At 40.8% G+C, this 24,119-nt stretch overlaps 1 protein-coding gene across 2 annotated transcripts; it reads right to left on the minus strand.

Annotated features, from left to right (window-relative positions):
- Positions 1-201: 201 nt before the first annotated feature.
- cry2 (cryptochrome circadian regulator 2) lies at positions 202-18,208 on the minus strand. 2 transcript variants are annotated; one of them, XM_080874420.1, is made up of 13 exons: positions 17,919-18,208; positions 13,829-13,937; positions 12,997-13,139; positions 11,789-11,973; positions 11,529-11,617; positions 9,789-9,929; positions 7,960-8,085; positions 7,488-7,673; positions 7,214-7,365; positions 6,616-6,818; positions 5,177-5,257; positions 4,622-5,076; positions 202-2,885 (listed from the first exon to the last, which is right to left on the minus strand). In XM_080874420.1, the coding sequence occupies exons 1-12, from the start codon at positions 18,074-18,076 to the stop codon at positions 4,628-4,630; spliced, it is 2,022 nt and encodes a 673-aa protein (XP_080730546.1). In that variant the 5' UTR covers positions 18,077-18,208; the 3' UTR covers positions 202-2,885; positions 4,622-4,627. The 2 variants fall into 2 exon arrangements, with proteins under 2 accessions (XP_080730546.1, XP_080730547.1); XM_080874421.1 differs by lacking the exon at positions 202-2,885 and having other exon boundaries at positions 4,652-4,834; positions 4,942-5,076.
- Positions 18,209-24,119: the final 5,911 nt, after the last annotated feature.

Genomic DNA, 24,119 nt, shown 5'->3' on the forward strand with positions numbered 1-24,119 from the left:
CAGAGGAACACTCCTCAATCTGGACCAGCTTTTTATCCTCTCAAGGATATTTTGGGTGCATGCGATTTTACCCAACCAGTCCACACGTGTTTTTTGGACTTGGAAAAGGCATTTCTCTGTAGCAAGGAATCATTTTATGGACCAAGCTGAGAGCACATTATTAAAAACAAACAAAGAAAAACCCACACGCATTCCAGTCACAACTTTTCATCAGTTTTAATGAAAATAAACATTATGTTTAGAATACAAAACAAATAAATAACCAAGTATTTCATGCTGGACTCAGGCAACACATTATGCTGTCAGCAAGTAGAATGTGAAGGAGCACACCAGCATGTCAGCACTGCTGTTGCTTCTAGGAAAAGTTGGAACTGAACTTTTCTGGCCAGCGTAGTTTCCACTTGTTTTTTTCTCCTGCAGGTAAATTTGACTTATGCATGGTTGTCAAATTTACCTTTTTTGTTTTACACAAACATGTGCATATAAATTACAAGTTATAGACTTCATAATTATATTTACTAATTACATTTACGGAGATTTGTTTGACACAAAGGAAAAGTACATCTTTTATTGAAGTACTCTTTTATTTCTGTCTATCAATATAAGTTGGAGATGTCTATGGTAGCTGACTTAAAAAAATACAATTTCCTGCAATTTGTTTTGGCAAAGTGACTAATTATTCATAAAAATATTTTATGCTAAAGTTAAAGTTGTCACCTAGAATTTTTTTTAAATTACTAATAATCAGCAGATAATATATCAAGTGCAAAATTATTTCAGGGTGTACCGATGTGTGTCACTTTACTTATTCATAGCTGTTGAGCCATGATCCTGAAGATCTTTGAACTTTGCTGGTGAAAGAAAGCGATTAAGCTAATCCAATCTATTCAAAAAGTAAAACACTTTCTTTTTAAAATTGTTGGTTGAAGGAAACAAGGGAATGATAGTCAGTTTAACTTTATTATTATTATCGTTATTATTATTATTATTATCATTATTATTCCTGCAGGCGAAGAGAAAAAACAAGCTGTGGAATCACTGTAGTACACTCACTGCTGGATCTGGTGTTGCCCTCTAGTGGACACTCTGGGCAGCCATGAGCCTTTATGAAAACCCCTCCATACTATTTCTAGCAAAATAGACAGGTTATGATATTTAATTTTATATACAAACAGATAAATGTGAGGAGAAAAGCACAACACTTGTTTCTGCTATATTCAGGTGACACAAGCAGGATCTTAAGTTGCCACAGAGGAAAATGACTCTCTTTCATGCCTGCCATCCCCCTGCACCATATCTACAGGATCCACTGTCATATTCAGTCAGCCATTTGCCATTTTTTCCACAAACCACCAAATACACAAAGGATTCATAGACAATCAAATATTAGCCAATTCCCTAGTTACCATAGTTAGTAACAAAAAATATCAGATATATTCAAAATTGGGGATTTACAGTATTTACAAACAGTTGGAGCTTGGAGCAGCTGTGTAAACAAGTGCCTCCTAAAACTGTCTTCACACTGAAGCCACATGCAAGATTCAGACTGAGAAGAAGAAAAAAGAGAAGAAGAAGAAAAACCCAGCTGATTTAATGCTCAACATGAGCATAAAACCATTTCACGTCTGTGTATTTTTTTGAGTAGAAAAAAAAAGAAGTCTTGGTGCTTTTCTTCATCAAAACTATTTACAAAAACAAAAAAGCCCCCGAAACTTTTTTGAATTTGGCTGTATGTGTTACAACAACTTCAGTTCTGAAGGTGTTTGAGCTTTAACAACTAGACTTAACTTGGTCGAGAGCAAGTTAAGTCTAGTCTGTTTCTTTGACAAGAAAATCCATGTTACATGGGCTAATGCTCAGTCTTTGGTAAGAAAAGATGGCAAAAAGTTGAAGATACAACTTTATACAGTGCACAAAATAAAGCCAATCTACCCTTGGTCTTTCCTTTAAAGGGAATATTGGGATGCTGCAAAATCTGAACCTAGTGTATAACCCAGTAAAACTTGCCTGAAGCTTTTGGTGGGCTGATACCTGCAGCTGTAGTTAAAGATGAAGACTGTGCAGTGTGGTACCAGTTCTTAACTGGAACGGTTCCCCATGCTACGACAAGTGCACAGTTGTCTACTGCTAACCATCCCTGTACAAAATATAATTGTGAACTCTCAAGATGGCCGGCCTATGTCAGGTTGAACTTGAAGAAGTGACGTTGAATTTCTTCTATCAAAGAGCACAAGATGGTGTGGCGGAGGTGTGGTCCCGGGCGCGTCAACGGGGCGGTGCTGGAGATGCCGGTGAGAACCACTCCTCCCCTGCAGACGCGCCCGGGACCACACCTCCGCCACAGATGGTTTCCGGCATACTTAGCTTTACTTGTTCATCTTCATTTAGTTTGCAATTCAGATCATCACTCGTTAAACCTCGTAAAGCATAGTAACAAGTCACTGTATGTAAAATCGTCATTTCACCTTAGAGATTGTCTAGTGCAGAAATATGACAGACACATTGAGTGCTAAGGGAAGAACAAGTGCCACTGTGTGTTGTATGGCTTCAGTGTGAAGAAGTTGACATTGCTTCTTATTCACCGTGTGCTTCAGAGGTGGAATTCTATAAACGTTTACTCATACTTAAGAATTTCTGAGGGAAATGAACGTCCACATGCAGTCAAGTTACTTTTAATGATATGATTAAAATGCTCATCTAGACAGCTTTTTAGCATTTCTCTTGACTGAAGTAGGATCTAAATGCTTTTGTACATCTTTCACTAGTGTTATATACATGCTTCTGTTTGTATTTATCCACATATCCAGAAGATTGTTCTTTGTGTGTCTTTACGTGTCCCGGTGTGCGGGATTTATTTCTTCACTCATTCTTCTTTTACATTCCACCTGAAGAAAAAACAGCAGGAAAGATTTTAAAATTGTAAAACAAACACAATTATAAAAAGTAATAAAATAATAATCAGCAATAGAATTCACGCCGCGTAGTAAAGGTAAGAGCATTTCGATACGCAGAATCTAAAGAGAATTAATAATCTGTAACCCTCTTTGTGAGAAAGAGACTCAGTTATTTTACACACAATACAAGAAAAGTCAGGCTCAAGTTGAGCAGCTCATACATAAAGAATATACATGTACTGAACTATTAGGATTTATTAGGTAAATAATCCATGTAATAAAAGACAAAAAGTCCAGGATAAAAATAAAAGGAGAGGTCAGGTCATCTCCTGAAATCAAATCTAAGGTTTCCCTCCATGACAGCACTATTGCAGTGCGTCAGCATTCAAAATGCCAGCACCCTGGAGCTGTAACGTCCACTCTGAACGGGCCAGTTTTTGACAGTTAAGTTAGTGCGTCGCATTGATACCTTATGTTAATGTTTGTACAGTAAGTAAAACTTCTCAGGATGATGCCTAAGTGTTTCCGTTTTGCATTTGTATTACCAAATATTTTGATTATTTTGAGCTTCAAGTCATTATATGCCCCCAAAAAATGAGGTCAGTTGACTACTCGTGTATATAATAAATAACTACACATGTTTCACTTGATTGTGTTGGAGCAGTTCGTGGAGGGACTTCTACCAGGCACTGAATGGGTCCACTGCCAATGCCCAGCTGGCTTGGACCCAGTGGTGACGCTGGCAGAGGAACCCCCAGCCGAGAGAGCACTACGCATACACATAGGGCCAGTGGGACTGCCACAACCAGTGGTGGGCAGTCAGTCAGTCCCAGGCCCAGCCCAGAGGAGGAGGCTCTAGGGTCCATCTCCATCATGACCTGCTGCTTCAGAGGCCCCAAACACAAGCTAAACAATATATTGTATGTAGTGTCACGTTTGCTGTTTTGCCCTGGCAGCTAAGGACACTGTGCCCCACCCACTGAGAGCAACATGAACGTAGGGGCAGGAGTGTTGAAGGTGTTGGAAGCCAGGAGTTTGGGACACATCCCACTGATGGAGCTGCTCCAGGCAGCTCACTATAACCCGATGACAGGGCATATGGAATATAATAATGACCTTCTACCTTAAGGTCGTGTTTGAGTGACTGGCCCGAACCTCATCAGGCCATTTCACCAGAGCACACAGGGATATTGCTTTCTATTAGGTCTGGTAGATTATGCAACGTGATATTCTGAAGCAGTTTCTGTCCTGGATCAGGTTGAACTTACCCTGTGCTCAGTAAAAATTGAATGTTATATCCATATTCACTGCTCTGGTAATATCCTCCTCCAACACACAAACTGAAATCACCTGATTGTAGTGCAAGTGCAACTAGAATTGATACGTGAGATCGACAAACAAGCAGACTAACAATTTCAAGGAATGGGACAACCGGTTCTTGACTCCCCTCCAGAAATGTGACAATGCACAAGCTTATTGAAGTGATGCAATAGCATACAACATAAAAGCTAAAGGTGCTGCAATGCCATATTAGAATGTGTGACATGGTACAGGAGCACGGGATTTTTTTTAGCAGATATCTTAACTTCAACTTTTCAGTATTGTTCTCATTTCTTTTGATGACTTTGCTGAGCTTGCATGTCAGTCACTAGCAACAAAATCCACATTTTGTAAATAATTATTTGTTTCTATGTATTGAATACAAACGCAGACACCAAATGTTTCACCTTTTATCACTCTAGCTGTCCTGCAGTTTCTGCACAAGTCTCCTCTTCCTCCTCCATTCTTTCCTCCTCCTGCTCCATGTCCTCCTCCATCGTCTCCTCTTGTCCTGTAGCCTCCTCACGAGCTGTTAGAGTGCAGTATTGTCGCCCTCGCTGCCTTTGGCCACGTCGCACCTTGCGGCTAAGGCCTTTTCTCTTTGTTCCCAATGAGGATGACTGAGATGAACAAGAAGATGAAGGGGAGCACGGTTTGGACTTTAACGGTGGGCTGTGTCTCTGTATTGAGGAAAGGGAAGGAGGATGACTGGGATCAGTGTGGCAACCTGAGGAGATGCAAGGAGCCTGGTACTCCTGGTCTGGATGTGGGGCTGATGTGGAGGATGGACAGACTGTCGAAGAATCAGGAGCTTCATAGCAGACATCTTCCTCTGTGTTTGCAGGAACTCTTTGAGGAGAATCTAAGAAAACAGAAAACAATAATGAGCAAATTGCGTACAGTTTATTTGTGAACATTCTTTTTAGGGAGAAAATGAATCTTGGTTCTTTGTTTCTTCCGACCTGGGCCACTGCTGGTCTGGGACTCATCAGTCATCGGTGGCTCTGCTTCTTCCTGGATTGTTGGTACAGATGCTAGCAGACCTAACATACACACATACATACTTTATAAGTGCAATGTTGATTTAATGTCCTGTCTAATGATAAAGTGAGAAATCTTCTTATGTTGTCCCAATTATTTGTTATGCCGAGATATACTGTGGTAGCACTGTCATTGGTAGATAATGACATGACACTCCCTCCATGCACAAAGGTGTTTATTATTAAGGGGAAAAAATCCAAACTTAAATGGCCCTGTGTGAAAAACTGATTGCCCCCTAAACCTAATAACTAGTTGCACCACACTTAACAGCAGCAACTGCAATCAAGCGTTTGTGATAAACTGGTAGTCATTCACAGCACTGTGGAGAGATTTTGGTCCACTCATCTTTAGAGAATTGTTTTAATTCAGCCACACTAGAGGTTTTTCGAGCATGAACCACCTTTTTAAGGTCATGCCACAGCATCTCAATCGGATTCAGCTCTGCATATGGCTTATTAGCAAGTCACAGGCACACAACAGCATCAGTACAGATTCTTCTGTTTAACTGACGCCTTCTTGGATTGTTAAATCGGGCCTGGGGTGTCTGTATATTTTGACTTGGGGTGTCTGTTTTTTATCAGTCTGTTCAGGTTATCGACAGACAGACTGTCATGTCATGCTGCTACTGTTACCATCTGTGAGGTGCATGAATGCAAAAACAAATTATGTCCAATAGAAGTCAATCCACAGAAGCCTCTCTCTTATTTGAATTGCACATTCCTAGAATGAATTACTGATGGAATTTTCAAGAAAAAATATCCTGCAGCGGGGTTAGGCCCACAGTTAAAAAATCTTGAGGTGCTATTCTTCTTATAGCAGTAGGAGAGCAACTGTTATAATGCCATTTTGAGTTTTCATAACGGAGATTTTTGTTGTGTTGCATTATTGTGCAGTTTTTAGAGTGGAATGGTCTGTACACCCAACACATCCCTGTATTAGCTTAATGGTGCACTTCAACCGAGACTGGACACTCTGCAGTCAGTGTTTGTACACAAGCTAGATTCCTGACAAACATACAGGAGCAGTAATGAAAGGCAGAGGCTTCAGGGAAGTAATTGCGTGACTCCATAGGGTCATGTAGCATGTATCACTATGGGATAACGCCACATAAGCCCCCAAGTTCATTTCATTTTTGATTTATTTAAATGTAAAACAGAAATAGTGCTTTTGATGTAATGATTACATTAACTATGTAATATATGTACAGAAAATGCACTGTGATGTGATATATGTCGTAATCCAGGGAAACAAATTCTTATACCAGGACCAGTGAGATTCTACTCATATTGCACTGCCCTAATCCAAACCAATCTCAACATGAAGGGAGTGGCACACTTTGCCCTTTGGTATGATGACTTACTGAGTCCTCTGTAGTGGGAAAGCTGCTGGTAAACTTGTTTCATCCTCTCAATGTTAAGCCTACTACTCTCTGCATGGTTGATCATGGGTTTGGGGTAATCCACTCCCACCACACAGTTGGCTGCTTTCTGTAGTGACTCAGGGGCGTTCCATGGCTCATAGATATACCGGTTCGGGTAGTCCTTAAGAATGGGGATGTAATGCCTGCAGAGATTTCAAAAGAATATAATCTGAACTTTAATATGGCATGTGTTTCACTTCAAATCACTTTAAGTCAGCCTATAGCAGAGCTTAATCATCCATTCCAGAATTTACAGACATTTTTAATCCTTTTCACATGAGTGCATTACGACATCAGTTATCTACATGCTCAAAAGCCCCTGACGTCAAGGGACAAAAAAAGAAAGCAATTTGGTCCTCATGTGCACAATGTTTTGAGCTGTTATTGGTATATACTATAACACAAAATTTGGAAATGATATCTTGAAAACTTTGGATGCTAGACTGTCACAAAACAGGCTAACAAGCAAACAGAATTGATTACATGCTACCTCCCCTCAGAGGTAATGATGTGTTCAGAATGTGATGGTACGAGATACCTGATGTAGTCTCCCGTCGGGTCAGTTCTCCTTCCGAAGCCAACAGGACAGTAGCAGTGGAAGAACTGCTGAAAGAAAGCACTACAGGACAACCACATCCAGCTACCAGCATTCACACTCCAGTCTGCATCCAGCAGCATTTCCTCAAACACCTGCAGGAACACAGAACCAGATTGCAAGGAGCACTGTTACCGTGTCTTATAAGGTCAATTTACCTGTTCATCACCTGGGAGACAACAGGTTTCAGATTGAATGAAAAAACAGACAGTCCTACTTTCATGCCGCTCTCCCAGCTGATCCACAAGTCTCCCCTGGTGAGAAAGCAGGCCACAGCGTGCCGCGCCAGGTGGTGGATCCAGCCCTCTTGTCTCAACTGGGTCATAATGGCGTCGATCCAGGGGAAACCAGTTCGACCCTCAGCCCACTTGGCCAGTGCTTCTGGGTTCTGGTCCCATGGGATCTGGAAACAAACATGTTACATAGTAAGTAACTGTGTTTAGACATATATTTAGGCTGATAAACATGTTACCTGTACTTATAAGCTGAGAAATCAACTTTTCAGTCTCTCTCACCTAGTTCCAAAATTGATAATGCAGCTGTTTATCTTTCTTTTTTTTTTTTTGGGGGGGGGGGGGGGGGCGTATTATAAAATGTCAGTTTGTGGCACTTTATCTAGAGACAGGTGCTAATAACTCTTTTACCTACAGTAATGCTTATTTATACATCCACTCCCTGCAAAGGTTCACCTGGACACAGATGGGGTTTCCATCCATACGGTCAAAGTTTGGGTTGTTGGTAGCTGCAGTGTAAAAGAATTCCCTCCATAAGAGCTGGCCGAACAGGGACAGAGGAGGAGTACAGCGTTTGCGGACCTGATGGAAAAACAGACAGGGGAAAAACTGGGATGAGAAAGTAATTCATCTTCAGTTAACACTGTGTTAAAACCCCATTAATGAGGGGTTATTGAAGTGCAAGCTAGTTTGGGAGTCACCACACCAAGTGCTCCAACTACCACTGGGACCACTGTTACCTTCACCCTCCACATCTTCTTGAGCTCTTCTCTGAGCAGTTGGCACTTCTCGTTTTCCTTTTTCCTGATGTTGCGGTCATTCGGAATCACTACATCTACTTGTCTATCAGCACTATGTCCGGTTAGTTAGCCACTATTATTTTGTCATGGGGTCTTGCCTGGTGTGATAGACCCCAGCCTCTATGGATCTTGTGCTCAATGCTTGTTCCTGTGCTGCCATGATTAGTGCCTCCGTGCTGTCTATCAATCCAGCTTTGTCCAGCCACTGATAGAGGAAGTGGCTGACATCCAGAAATCCTATCTGCCGGTGGTACATACCGTGCAGGGGCCTGTTCTTCCATGATGATTCTTCCTCTTGCTCCTCTTTTTTGGGTTTCTGCTTCCTCAAGTATTCATTGAGCATGCGGTTGGACATGGACATCTTCCTCATGTACTTATGGATGTTCGTTGTGTCATCCTTGATCGTGGTACTAACACTTACTAGTGTCTGGCCTCCTTCCTTCCGCTTGGTGTACAGTTTCAAGGTGCTGGATTAGGGGTGAAACCCTCCGTGCATGGTGAGTAGCTTCCTTGTCTTGACGCCACTGGCTTCCATCTCCTCCTTGATTACTTGATCACGGGCATGGTGTAGGTGTTGATAACCCAGCTCTTGTTCTTCCCATTCAGCGGACTCCTTAGGACTTGCCTGATTCTCTACAGGTATTTAGTGGTTGCGCGTTTCCTAGCAACCTCTTCGTGGTTCCCATTTGCCTGCGGGATTCCCATGTACTTGTAGCTGTCCTCAATGTCTGCAATGTTGCCTTGTGGTAGTTCAATCCCCTCAGTTCTGACTACCTTCCCTCTCTTTGTTACCATCAGACTACACCTCTCCAGTCTGAATGACACTCCACTGTCACTGCTGTATATCAGTAGTGAAAAGCTACTACCATCAATAGGAATAAAGCTCTTGTTTACAGGGAACGAATGGACAGTAACGATGGGCCAGAGATCCCATACTTGCGAAGCACCACCCACTGGATACGTCAAAGGACTCAGTCGAATGTCTTTTCCATGTCAACAAATCATTTCTTTAACTGGTTGGACAAACTCCCAGGCACCCTCGAATATCTTCGAAAGGATTTAGAGCTGGTCCAGAGGTCCGCAAGGAGGACAAAACCCAGATTATTCCTCCAGAATCCAAGACTCTACAAACAGATGGACTCTCCACTCCAATACCCTTGCATAGACTTTCCCAGAGGCTGAGAGAGTGTAATCCCCCTGCTGTAGGAGCACACCCCTCGGTGCCTCTTCTTAAACAGGGGAACTCCTTGGCAAAAGTAATTTAAAAAAAATTATTAAATTTTTTTTAAACTAATAAATACCTTAAAAAATAAACTGAATCACTGTCTGCTGGAAGTTCTGATGTAGTCAAGAGAAACATGCAATAACTATCCAATACAAATTTAGGTCAATGTAACATTTTAAGGCCTTTTTTAGATGAATATTAATTGAAGACATTTTAAACCACCCTTCGGTTGTTTTGAGTCATTTTATCTATGACAGTACCTTCATGTAGAGCTCTCTCAGGTTGTAGTACAAAACTCTGCAGGACAGACACCCGAAACGCAGGTAGGGGCTGAGACCGGTAGGACTGGCATATAGAGAGCAGGTTTTAACACGGGAGTGCTCCAAGCTGGTTACCCACACCTAAAGAGACAGACACAATCAGGAATCATCATCTTCAAGCTGAGGCTGTATCATGTGAAAAAAAAAAAAAAAAAAAAAAAAAAAAAAGCTTGACCCCACCAGTGTGACCCCTCAGCCTCCTAGCAGATACACCTATGATATGAATTTGAAGCTCCTACAGCGCCTCATTTTTGAGTTATCACATTTACAAACTTAGCTATCCATGCTGTCCACAACACTTAAATTATGACTGTCCAACCACTATGCCAAAAAGTATTTTATATTTTATGATATATTCTCTCTAACCCAAGTGGGGTCACGCAAATATCTCATCAGCCTTTTACGTGTGAGGGGTAAAAACTGAAAAGAAGCAAGACAAGACTAGCTGTGTAATGCTTACAGAAATATGTGTAGTAACTCTAAATTAATTGCTACAGGTAAACAGAATGACTTGAAACAAACAGAGCACCTTAAAGACGCTAAGGCTTTCAGGAGTCAAAGTAGGGAGTGATTCACAAATGCAAAATTACAACGGAAAAAAAAGTATATCAATGAAAGCCTTATGGAGTCACAATCATGATATTATTTGGCTATATCACAATATACGATATATATCACCATATGTTTAAATAAACTACAAAAACAAATGTTATTTTCAACCATATAGTGGCTGAAATTGCACTGGCATACTCATTCAAATCAACCATTCAATGTTTTTTTTCTACTTTGAATACAAAAACCATCAGTTGCACACACAAGTTTCTCATAAATGACAATACTGCCACAGTAAGTCTCTTTCTGTGGTCAACACTAGACCTTTAATAAACAAAAGATCATAGCAACAAAAAAAACTACATCAAGCAAGAATTCATGAGACAAAAGTTAAACAAATGAACTTAAAAATGTTTGATGCATTCGCAGTGTGTGTGAGAAGAAAAAAAACTCAGTGATCTACATGCAAACAGGCTTAATGTTGCCATGGCAACTTATACAAGATTCAAGAAAACTTTATTTGTCACATGCAAGTTTCCCTGCAGTGAAATGGACCCCCCCCCGACCTTACATACACAACACAGACATCACATGGGGAGACAGGTCGGAGATCGGTAGTATTATGGAAAAACACTGAAATGTACACTACAATGGGAAAGTCCAAGAGGGGAAAAAAGAGACCTCTACTCATGCTGGGCTCCTGGGAGGACAGCATGAGAACAGAAAACAACAACACTCCTCTACACAGATAGCACATAAATGTCCACAGCACAACATTATGGAGCACGTGACAAGCAACAGGGGTGAGGCGTAATCCGAAGCAAACACAGCAGCCATCTTGTATACTCGATTGTTACGATAAAACCATTTTAACCATCGTACACGGAAAAACTTGCATTACATCCGGAGATTACCAGGTAAGTAGGTATGGATAGCAGAGCAAGGAGGCAACACTGTCAAATTACTAATTTATCCCTATTCTGTGGGCATTTACTGAAAGTTTAAGAACAAGGAGGACAAAAGTAAACAAACAAACAAACAAAAAAATCAGCCAATGCAACTTAGCATTCAAAATAAACTCCTGGATTCTGGATTAGACCAATTAAAGCACTTTGACTTTAGCTTTACCTTTTTGTCCAGATGTTTACCGAGTCTGTCCAATGCCTGAGACTCTCCTCCATGCCACACAGCCAGAGGTAAACCATCTGTCCTGAAACCTGGGCACATCAAAATAAGTTTAAATACAGATCAATGTGTTAACTTTAGATTCAATAAATAAGGAAAGTAGAGTTGTGTAGTTTGCAAACCATTAATTATTTTTCTTAAAATCAGATTAAAAACATAAATGTTATAGAAAAACTTTACGTGAAAAGATAAATTATGCGTACCTAATTCTTCTAAAGAAGGGATACTGTATAGCTGGTCATGGTTGTCTTCTATTTTGGTGTGACATTTGTCCATTTGTTGCTGAGTGATGGGAGGCAGAGGTCTCCTAGGCAACTCCAGTCTGCTCACAATAGTCTGAAAACGCTTAAACGTCAGAGGAGGACTGTTGTTGTTCATCTCTATTATCCTGTAGCAAAACAGAAAAGGAAGAAAATTTGAGTAACACACAGCAACATATCTGTATCAGTTTACCAGTGGCCTCTCTGGGAGAGAAGTCTGGGAAATACAGTGTGCCGGCAATATGTAAAGGGGCTCCACACGGCGTGACAACACTATGCTCAGCCTTTGAACAAGTGATTAAAAGCAATGGTCAATTGGTGCGCCCTGATGTAACACTGACATTACCACATTTTTTAATGATTAGGGACAGACTGTATTAAGTGAGTTGCCAGATGTTGGTACCAAAAAGCCATCAGGAAATTATTTTCCAGGTGAACCACACGGTGATATTAACCCAGGAAAACACTGAGTAATGTTACAACAGTTAATAAACAAAACTATTAATGAACTGTTCTTAAGATGTAAGTTTGCAAGAGCATCTGTGTTTAATCAGCTAGCTGATTAATTTCACATATTTGTTATAGGATTAGTCAGTCACTTGAGTTCAGTTTGACTGAGCATGTGATTCACTTCCTGAATACAAAACTGAGGAAGGTATTCAAGTATCAACCAAAGACAGCAGAAGCTAAATCTAGGACATCACCTCAAGGCAGGAAACCCAATCATCAGTTTCAGTATTAAAGGTGCAGGTCGACACTTTAATTCACAACTGCTTAATTTTAAAGCCACTGTTGTTGTTGTATGAGGTCAAAATTGTCATTTTCCAAATGGGCTTGACTATACGTAACTGAGAATTGGATTAACAAGTTAAAACAACAAACAAACAAAAGGAAAATGATACCTAAGTCCATAAGCTTGCTATCAAATACTGGTTGCAGCAGACTATGAAGACTTATTCATTACCTTTTGTTAAGGTAAAAGAATTACTTTTTAAAATTACTTCTCAAACACTTGTCAATAAAGAGCTCCTGTCGTTATACAAGAATGGACTGCTGATACAGGAAGGAAGAGACTAAATGGAGTTGCATAATACCTGCGTTTGTGGTGGGAATACCACTAGAAATCGACTAATTGTGTGGAAAACACAAACCTATCTAGGTTGTAGAGGGTATGAGAGTTTCTGACAATGGTCTCCACTCCAAATTCTTGGGCCAACTTAATGATTGCGCCATCCCTCTCTTTCCCGTAAGGCTCTGGGTCATATTCAAAGGTCAGCCTGGTCACGTTCCACTCCTGCAGCAAAGAATAAAAGAATTCGAAAAAAGGATGTTAAATAGTAACAATGATCAAAGAACTAATTAAATCTTTGGCTTTAACAGTTTGTAAGTCTTGTATAGATCTATCATGTGCCTACTTATAACCCAGACCACCAAGTCAAACTGTTGTATTCAAGTTGTGCATTCAAGCTTCGGTTTACAATGCCAAACTGGATTGTTCCAAATGGGTCAGTTTGAACAGAAATAAGAAGTAAAGAAAATGAAATGTATTTGACAGCCACTTCATCTGTTGTGTTTCCTGTTCACACTGATGGTAGCAGATGATAGCAGCGAAACACATGGCAGGCCTAAAAGAAACAATGGGCCAGAGAATTGGTTTGTTATAAGGTAGCATAAAATGTTACCTTATAACTAGATAAATGGTTAACAGAGAGCTAAATTGATTGTAATGCATTAGCTAAAAGCATTGAAAACATAGATAAAAGGTTTGGTTTTTGTATGCAAATGATAGACGTATGAATGTGAACTTGTTCAGTTCTAGATCTTTAATCTAGTTTTAGATGCAGAAAAATATTAGAACAGCAATTTCAGTGAGAAAAATGTAAAAATAAATATATCCCACATGCAAATTCTGCATCTGTACTATCTGAACATTCTTTGCAGATGAGGAATAACAGAGGAGAAGCAACTGACAGGAATACAGACCTTGAAAAGCCTGGGGAACACATCTGTAGGCTGGCCTCTGACTACAAAAAGCCTGGAATTGAGCTTCTTGAGACTGCTGTCCAGGTCCTCCAGAGCTTCCAAGAGAAACCTGCACAGACATAAACATGAACATAAACTCCCTTGTGGGGTGTTTCCAGTTTGCAGTGATCAGCACCTATGGTTCGTATCTATGAAAAGTGGTCCAAGGAAAGAACAGCGATGAACCAGTAAAAAAGGTGGCCGAGGCTCATTGTGCAGGTAGAGAGTGAAGGTTGTCTCTTGTGATTGTGGTCTTTATTTACAAAGTCAAGAAAGCAATGTTTTTCTTAAACATAAAAGAAAGATTTCCAGTCTCTTTTTCAGAGTGAGGAATGCAGCTTATTCAGTCGGGCTGCAACTATTCATTCAATTTGAATTTGAAATTAAATAACATGACAAAAAACCCTGAGCAATTTTTTTGGGTCAATGCTTTACTTAAAATCTTTAATGCTCAGTCATCATCATGTGATGCTGCAGCTTCAATCCAGCAGTGTTTGTTTTACAGCAAGGAAATCTACAGTAAGCCTAAAATATACAAACCACAGCTGTAGCTGCTTATCTGTTTAGGCAACAGAAACTGTGCGTAGTAGGCTACTCCGACCGTTTTGTCCCAGCAGGTAAGGGGACTTGGTTGCCCCATTTACTACATCAGCCGGAGACTGTCTGAGAGAGGTCAGATACAGTACAGTGGAGAGAAAGTGTCTGGTAATCCAGTGAGTGGTAGACTCCCTTTTTTTATTACCTCCTGAGACGCCCGTTCACCCTGTGCTTAGACCATGCGCCGCTGCAGTGGGACGTACTGATATCTGGCCCTAGAGACATTTAAGTTCAAGGTGGACGATAGGCCGGGGGTTTAGTCACATGGGAGGGGCTGAGAGTAGAGGCGCTACTCCTCCACATTGAAATGAGCCAGCTAAGGAGTTGCAGCTGATAATGTCCTACTGAGAGGATGTCCTGATGTAGACCCAGGACACACCGGAGAGATTACTTACTATTGGCTGGGCAGGGAAAGGCTCGAGGTTTCCCCCAATTGTTAAATTATTTTAGGTTTTAACTTTTGTTAAAGTAGCTGTCAATCAGCTTTGAACAGTGTGGATCATTCATAATCCACAGCACAACGTGCCACACATTTCAGTCGCAGCTTTTTAGTTTTTTGGATGTTAATTTGTCATATTATATTAAAACGTGAACATCTTTTAAAGTAAGAGATTTTTTTTAAATATCATAATTAAGATCAGTTTATTTTAAGTGTTTGTCTTCTTGTCTGTTTGGAGTTAGGGCTGGGTGATATGAGGAAAATCTAATTTTGCAATTTTTTGTGGGCTATATAATGATACATATTGCGATACGTTTCAATAGCATCCTAAAAAAAGTTTTTTTCCAATCATATAGTGCCTAAAATTGCACTGGTATACTCATTCAAATCGACCATTCAATATTTGCACACAGATGTTTTTCACAAATGACAATACTGCCACAGAAAGTCTCTTTCAGTGGTCAACACTAAACCTTTACCAAACAAAATATAACAACAACAAAAAGAAAAACTACATCAAGCAAAAATACACAAGATAAAAATTAAATGACCTTAAAAAGGTACTCTTGTGCTTATAACATGTAAAAACCATAAAATAAAAATGTGCTGACCTCAAATTACAGAAACATTCAGAAACAACAGTGGCAGATATCAGAGCTGGTTTATTTAACGTTTTCTTTGCTGTGCGGGGAGACGCTGAAATGCCGCGTTTAAAACAGGCTTCATTTTGCAGTGGATGACTTTTCAGCTTGTTGGATAAATTAGTGTTACTGCTACTTTTTGCAGCAATGGTCTTTAAGGCATGTTTTGGTAATTATCACATTTTGTTCAACATCCTCCCAGTGAAATCCAAACGACAGCAAGTGTCATTCTCTCACTTATCTGAAACTCCTGCTGCCATATTTTTCCCTATGTGGTAGTATATAAACAGACATGCTCAGCACAGCGTGCCGGGTAGAAGATTTTCCGGTTGGGAGGCCGGGGGTTAATGTTGCATTCGCAGTGTGTGGGATGGTAAATGGTTAATGGACTGATTCTTTTCAAACTACTTTTCTACAACATGCCCCATTCACCCAATCACACCCATTCACAAAAGCACTTTCTTTCTATACTTAGTACTTCCTAACTTCATTCATACACATTCAGATTCCGATGGATGCATCGGAGAGCAACTTGGGGTTAGTATCTTGCCCAAGGATACTTGGCATGCAGACTGGAGGAGCCTAGGATTGAACCACTAACCCGCCGATCAGTAGGGGACCTGCTCTAAACGATGCGAGGTGCTGCATGATTCATTACTGAAGAATTGGATTAATGGGTTCAAATATCTTTATTGTTGGTTTTGACACTGTTCATTAAACAGTTCTCAAATTTAACATAATATCTGAGTGTTTCTTAGTTTTAGACAAGTCGGTTATTCAATTTTTTTTCCTCTAAACTTTTTTTTAGTACACTGGGAAATTAGTTGCCGTAAGTATTGATAATTCTTAATAATTACATATTAACATGTACAGCATTATAACTTGCTGTTTTCAGCAGCACAAATTTTTGCATCAACACAAAAGGCAAACTTCTAAATGCTGATTTTGTTGCTTTTGTTTATTGCAGCCACAACATACTCCTTTAAAGGCTTACAGACACAAAATATACACTAACTGACTTAAACACAGACACACACACACACACAAAAACCACATACATATAAACAGACACAAAATCTAGCTCATCCAGGTGATATAATACCGTCAGAATGATTTTGCCTTCTATTAATGTAAGAAAGCCTAATAAAGCCAAATTTAATTTATACCTTGATCTAGATTGCGTGTGTACCTTATTTTATTTGACTGACCTTTGACTGTACCTGAGATTGTTTTACTTTTTGCATATAAGAAATTTATGCAGTTAAACTTAAAAACCTTATAAATTCTATATTCCAATCCAATGAGCAGTTCTTTTTAAAAGACCTGTGGGGGTTTTTTGTCTTTTACCTTTTAATATTTACCAAATACTCAAGTAACCAAGTAATAGTAATAAGTGATACAATAGACAGATAAACATAATCCATAGCTCCAGCACTACTATTGAGTGAACACAGTACTTTGTATTACCAAATACCCATATCCAAGCCACTAGTATATTATAACTAGAAAAAATTAAATTGATGAATATGCAACAACCTTAATATTATTAAATATATAGAATTTTAAAATACACTTTATAGTGGTATAAATTTTAACATAACGTATCAAACCGTTGCGCTTGAGAAGCACTGACATTTGAGGAATTTTGGATAAATGTGTTTATATATTGCCTGTAGTATACCTGTAGTAAACAGAAAGTACAGCGTTCTCTTCTGAAACGTGGTGGAGTGTTGACGTTTATGCAGTTATTCCAGCTATGTCGTGTTGGAGCGTCATTATCAATTAATTTACTATAGCAACCTCTATGTTTCCTTGGCAGGCGTGACAATGAATTATTTTGTAATAATTTTCGCATAGCTACTCACTAAGCAAATCGAAATTGACATCAACTCCCATAGTGCACCTCTCTCCGCTTGCGAGATTAACGGGCTTTGCCATTTCATGCGAACCTTTCTTTTACTCATGTTAAATGGACATCGTTGTCTCCATAGTTTCTGTACCAAACTGTTGTAAGTTAACTTGGTTAGCAGAAGCCTTTCAGACACCATCAAGAATTAGCTCCAATGTTTTTTAAATGTAATTTTGAGTGTAAGCCGAACAAGAATGTACAGTATTTAATTTACGTTAAACACTTCGCCTTTTAAGTGGACATACTTGGCTGATATGCGACGATAAGTTAAAGTTGTGTATTTCTTCAATGGCGCTTAGCATTAATCGGGTTGCATTCTATGCTAGCATTAGCTAAATGACGTGGAGCCGAGGCCCAAGAGTAATGGATCGTGTAAATATTGACCTAGTAAATGCTCTTCCTGTATTTCACTGGGTTAAGTTAGCCTTTAATAACCCCAAACTGTCACAATATAAAGTCACAAACCTCCATCGGTTGATTCCCACGTTAGCAGCTCCAGCAAAAAAGGGGTCTAGAATATAAACACAGCGCACTGCGTCCGCTCCATTCAGGGCCTCCTGCAGCGCAGGATTATCGTGCAACCGCAGACATTTACGAAACCAGTGGACTGAATTCACCACCATTCTTATTTGTTATTCCATCGTTATAGTAAAATCCGAAAAAACAGGCGAAATTAAGCAAAAAGGTTAAAATCACTGACAACTCAACGACTCCCAACAAACTTTACTCACTGTCAAACGAAAACTGACACTCGGGGGCGTGGCCTGTTCTGTGGGCATGACTATAGGTTAGGTTGTGTCGGTTTGCTGGTTGGACAGAATTGAAATCGTGAACATGAGTTACAAAACTGGAGATTTGTACTTGGTTGAAGCTGCAGATGCAGGCAGCATCGGTGAGAGGTTGTGTCACCTTTCTGATACAGACCAGCACGGGTGCCTGCAGGGATTTGGGGACCCGTGAAAACAAATATCACCTTGGGCCCCACCGTTTAATTTTGGAAACCATTCCAGCACTAACACTATAGCACATTGCAAACATGGATATATATTTTGCTTAGATTTTGCTCAAGATTGTTGAGACATGTGCCATTTTCTTTACATTTTATTTTTTAATGGTAATGTTATTTATTTATTTACTCATTCATTTCGTTTACACTGATTGGTACCTTGTACCAAAATAAAAAAGTGAAAGTTGGGTTTTTTTTTACTCCTTAAATGTGTAAATATAATATTTAGTATTATTTAGGAAATATAATTTTATAATTTTAATAATTCTTTGTATATTAATTTTCAAACAAAGTATAGCCAACTAAAATATGTCTCTGTCCTTAGACCTAGTTAAACTCAAAAAGGTTTTAATCTAAATTCCCAAAGGCCCTCCTGCAATTAGACACAGTGTTTGACATAAAAGAGCTCACCTATAACTAAGCCTGAGCCAGGGGTTTGATCTGTTTGGCCTGGCAGTGGATTGTCAGAGAATTGATTTCGCGTACATATGTAGAAAGGGTCTGTCTGCACCAATTGCTTTTTGGCTATATTAACAGAACACATTTTCTGTTAGAAATGAAGTAAGCTAACTGATACTAGTAAATGTCAAACTGTTTCTTTCATGTGGAGCTTGCTATGAGTTTAATTTCTACTGTCTCCCTTTTCTTTTTTGAAACCCAGACTTTACTTTTAAGGTGCCATCCTTACTTTAATCTCAGCATCAGCACCACTTGGACTAAACCAAATCATGAAATAAGGAGGGGGGAGCAGAGTCAGACTTAATTTAATTTATTCTTTGTTGCCAAAAATAAAATGCTAGGAAATCAACACGTTTATAAGTACCATGTGAAGCAAGCATTATCTCATTGTGATAGACTAATCATTTTCATTAAAAAAAACAAACAAACAAAAAAAACCTGTACATTCCCAGTTCAGAGAGGTGTACTGTTTTCCCTCCTTGTAAATCTCACATTTGATGATGGACCACAGGTTCTCAATGGGGTTCAGATCAGGTGAACAAGGAGGCCATGTCATTAGTTTTTCTTCTTTTATACCCTTTCTTGCCAGCCACGCTGTGGAGTACTTGGACGTGTGTGATGGAGCATTGTCCTGCATGAAAATCATGTTTTTCTTGAAGGATGCAGACTTCTTCCTGTACCACTGCTTGAAGAAGGTGTCTTCCAGAAACTGGCAGTAGGACTGGGAGTTGAGCTTGACTCCATCCTCAACCCGAAAAGGCCCCACAAGCTCATCTTTGATGATACCAGCCCAAACCAGTACTCCACCTCCACCTTGCTGGCGTCTGAGTCGGACTGGAGCTCTCTGCCCTTTACCAATCCAGCCACGGGCCCATCCATCTGGCCCATCAAGACTCACTCTCATTTCATCAGTCCATAAAACCTTAGAAAAACCAGTCTTGAGATATTTCTTGGCCCAGTCTTGACGTTTCAGCTTGTGTGTCTTGTTCAGTGGTGGTCGTCTTTCAGCCTTTCTTACCTTGGCCATGTCTCTGAGTATTGCACACCTTGTGCTTTTGGGCACTCCAGTGATGTTGCAGCTCTGAAATATGGCCAAACTGGTGGCAAGTGGCATCTTGGCAGCTGCACGCTTGACTTTTCTCAGTTCATGGGCAGTTATTTGGCGCCTTGGTTTTTCCACACGCTTCTTGCGACCCTGTTGACTATTTTGAATGAACCGCTTGATTGTTGGATGATCACGCTTCAGAAGCTTTGCAATTTTGAGACTGCTGCATCCCTCTGCAAGATATCTCACTATTTTTGACTTTTCTGAGCCTGTCAAGTCCTTCTTTTGACCCATTTTGCCAAAGGAAAGGACGTTGCCTAATAATTATGCACACCTGATATAGGGTGTTGATGTCATTAGACCACACCCCTTCTCATTACAGAGATGCACATCACCTAATATGCTTAATTGGTAGTAGGCTTTCGAGCCTATACAGCTTGGAGTAAGACAACATGCATGAAGAGGATGATGTGGACAAAATACTCATTTGCCTAATAATTCTGCACTCCCTGTACAGGCTTCAGCAAGTTCAATTAGTTCTATTTCTAGCAGTTGTATAAGACTATCATTGTGGCAAAACATTTTGTGCATGTGTGTGTTAGGTATTTTAGTACCATGGGAGCATTTACTGGATATTGTTTTATAGTGACATTATACAGGAAAACTCTGTCATTCAATAAGGCCCCTTTGTTTTAGTTATTTTTCTCTTTGACCCAAGAATTGATGTGTGAGAATCACAGGCTGGTACAAGGTTGAAATACCACAGAGATCACTCCCTCAGCTACATTAGTTTCTAAATCTCTTAGGAGACGCCTGTTGAAGGCCAGATGGTTTGTTTCAGATTTCACTAATGAAAGAACTCTTCGTTTTGTGCCTTGAAAATATGTCGCTGAGATAATCACAATTGTAGCTGAACTGATACACTACACAAAGGATGCTTCTTCACCCAAGGGCAGGAAGACGCTGCCTTATCTTGGTCTGTACTGGTTTAAACTGAGAATCTGCTGACTCATGAATTTTTCCCTCTATATAAACTGTTGTACTTGTGAATAAAGTTGAGTCAATTTGGGAAGACAACCTGAAGCAGTCTCTGTTTTCTTGTTCTCCCAAGCTGCTCCCGAGCTCGTACTAACACGCTGAATGGCATGCTTGAATGTTACTTGAGAATATATTTGACTGTGTTACAGATTAAGGGACATTCTCTGCTGATAGGTGAAGGTACATTCTCTGCTGATAGACGTCCACGCCTCGGAGGAAGTCGATCCACGGATTAGGCCCTGGAAACCGTTTCCTTCAGTGTGTATTTTGATTTGTGTGCAGATTTGTGTGTGTGTAATCAATTTTTAAATGTTTTGAATAAATCGGTAAATCTGTACAGACATTTCTGAATTTTCAAAGGAATCTGTAAATGTGTATTTATAATTCCAGAACAGCGACACTCAATTTTAGCATTAAAAAAAAAATGGCATTGAAAAATAAAAGTTTTACATTTACCGCTTTTTTTTTTCTCGCTTTTTGCTCTCAGCAGTTAAGTTTCGGGGCTTTATGGCTGAGCCTTGGCTGTAATGTCACAATTTGCATCCAACAGACCTAATAGCTGCCCAACTTTACCGAACAACATTGTAATGAATGTTTTGAGTTCAGGTGAGACTCAGAAAGAGCTATAAGGTTTTTTTTTTTTTTTTTGCTTTTTCCTTGTTATCACTTGGAGGTGGACTGGTTTACAGAAGTCCACTCTTAACTAGATTAGTAGTTGCATTTGACAAACAGCTGCAAGATGAGCTAGATGACCTTCCTGTAGTGCCCTTAGCCCACGGATGGGCATCGCCAGGCCTCGAGAGCCGGTGTCCCTGCCCGTTTTAGATGTGTCTTTGAACCAACACAGCTGATTTAAATGGATAAATTAGCTCCTCAACATGTCCTAAGTTCTCCAGAGGCCTGGTAACGAACTAATCATGGGATTCTGGTGTGTTGACCCAAGGTGAGATCTAAAACCTGCAGGACCCTCGGGGCCTGGAATTGCCCACCGCTGCCTTAGCCCCAAGGAGTTGGTACTGCTGCACAAGCATCATAAAGCTGCCTGTAATTCCCAAGGCTTGAGTCAGACTATTAAAACATCCTTTAACCTTACCTCTGTGCCCTGCAATTGTGTCCACAGTAAGCTATATATAAGAACGCCTTCAAGGTGACAGTAAAGACCATTTTGTCCGTGTTTAAATTGCATGGCTCAAATTTTGACATTTGATCATTTTCACAGTTAAGGTTTTTAAAGTAATATATATATATAAAAAACACCCAGCACGCCCCTGCGGGCGGTTTATCCTTCAAGCTCGGGTCCTCTACCAGAGGCCTGGGAGCTTGAGGGTCCTGCGCAGTATCTTAGCTGTTCCCAGGACTGCGCTCTCCGATGTTATTCCCGGGATCTGCTGGAGCCACTCGCCTAGCTTGGGAGTCACCGCACCTAGTGCTCCGATTACCACGGGGACCACCGTTACCTTCACCCTCCACATCCTCTCGAGCTCTTCTCTGAGCCCTTGGTATTTCTCCAGCTTCTCGTGTTCCTTCTTCCTGATATTGCTGTCATTCGGAACCGCTACATCGATCACTACGGCCGTCTTCTTCTGTTTGTCTACCACCACTATGTCCGGTTGGTTAGCCACCACCATTTTGTCCGTCTGTATCTGGAAGTCCCACAGGATCTTAGCTCGGTCATTCTCCACCACCCTTGGGGGCATCTCCCATTTTGACCTCGGGACTTCTAGGTTATACTCGGCACAGATGTTCCTGTACACTATGCCGGCCACTTGGTTATGGCGTTCCATGTATGCCTTGCCTGCTAGCATCTTGCACCCTGCTGTTATGTGCTGGATTGTCTCTGGGGCATCTTTACACAGCCTGCACCTGGGGTCTTGCCTGGTGTGATAGACCCCAGCCTCTATGGATCTTGTACTCAGAGCTTGTTCTTGTGCTGCCATGATTAGTGCCTCTGTGCTGTCTTTCAGTCCAGCTTTGTCCAGCCACTGGTAGGATTTCTGGATATCAGCCACCTCCTCTATCTGCCGGTGGTACATACCGTGCAGGGGCCTGTCCTTCCATGATGGTTCCTCGTCTCCCTCCTCTTTCTTGGGTTTCTGCTGCCTGAGGTATTCACTGAGCACTCGGTCAGTTGGGGCCATCTTCCCAATGTATTCTTGGATGTTCCTTGTCTCATCCTGGACTGTGGTGCTGACACTCACCAGTCCCCGGCCCCCTTCCTTCCGCTTAGCGTACAGCCTCAGGGTGCTGGACTTGGGGTGAAACCCTCCATGCATGGTCAGGAGCTTTCTTGTCTTTATGTCAGTGGCTTCTATCTCCTCCTTTGGCCAGCCTATTACCCCAGCAGGGTACCTGATCACGGGCAGGGCGTATGTGTTGATGGCCCGGATCTTGTTCTTACCATTCAGCTGACTCCTCAGGACTTGCCTGACCCTCTGCAGGTACTTGGTGGTTGCAGCCTTTCTAGCGGCCTCTTCATGGTTCCCATTTGCCTGCGGGATCCCCAGGTACTTGTAACTGTCCTCTATGTCTGCAATGTTGCAGATATATATATATATATATATATATATATATATATATATATATAGAGAGTAGTGACAAGACTGCCAGTTTCTGGAATATTGCCTCAGGAAACATGGCAAAAGGCATCAGAATTGATTTAAACAAGTCAAACCAAAGTCATTTATTGACAAATTTTGAGTCATAAGCAGCAGAGACACAACATTAACACCTGCAAGGTAAAGACAAGTCCATCAACCATCACTAGCTTAAGAAACCCAATTCAAGAGAGCTAGTCCCAGCTCTTCAGTAGACAATGTGAGGAGCAAACATGTAGCTGGTGTATGGGAATAGCGGCACAGACAAACCAAGAGATTCTGTGGCGGTGTAGCGGGTTTGGGCGAAAGCCGCTCTTCCTTTGTGGTAGCGTGAACGGGAACTTAAGGAGTAGACTGGCTCCAGACCATACACGTCACTGAAAACTGGCTCGTTTTCACCATTGTTGATGCCAGATTGAGTGTTAAACTGTGTAGGTCCTGTCTGATACTGACCCGCTGCATATCTGTCCGAACCTCCTCCCGGAGACCCATACTGACCTACTGCAAAGCCAACTGCTGGAGCT

The sequence above is a fragment of the Rhamphochromis sp. 'chilingali' genome (genome assembly GCF_963969265.1).
Source record: "Rhamphochromis sp. 'chilingali' genome assembly, chromosome: 2".
Taxonomy (NCBI): Eukaryota; Metazoa; Chordata; class Actinopteri; order Cichliformes; family Cichlidae; genus Rhamphochromis; species Rhamphochromis sp. 'chilingali'.

Excerpts from the sequence above, each read along its gene's own strand:
- cry2 (XM_080874420.1), bottom strand. The coding sequence starts at position 18,076 with ATGGTGGTGAATTCAGTCCACTGGTTTCGTAAATGTCTGCGGTTGCAC. Across the intron at positions 13,938-17,918 it reads GTGGGAATCAACCGATGGAG|GTTTCTCTTGGAAGCTCTGG; the intron begins GTTTGTGACTTT and ends ATGTCTGTGCAG. Across the intron at positions 5,077-5,176 it reads CCAGACCAGCAGTGGCCCAG|ATTCTCCTCAAAGAGTTCCT; the intron begins GTCGGAAGAAAC and ends CTGTTTTCTTAG.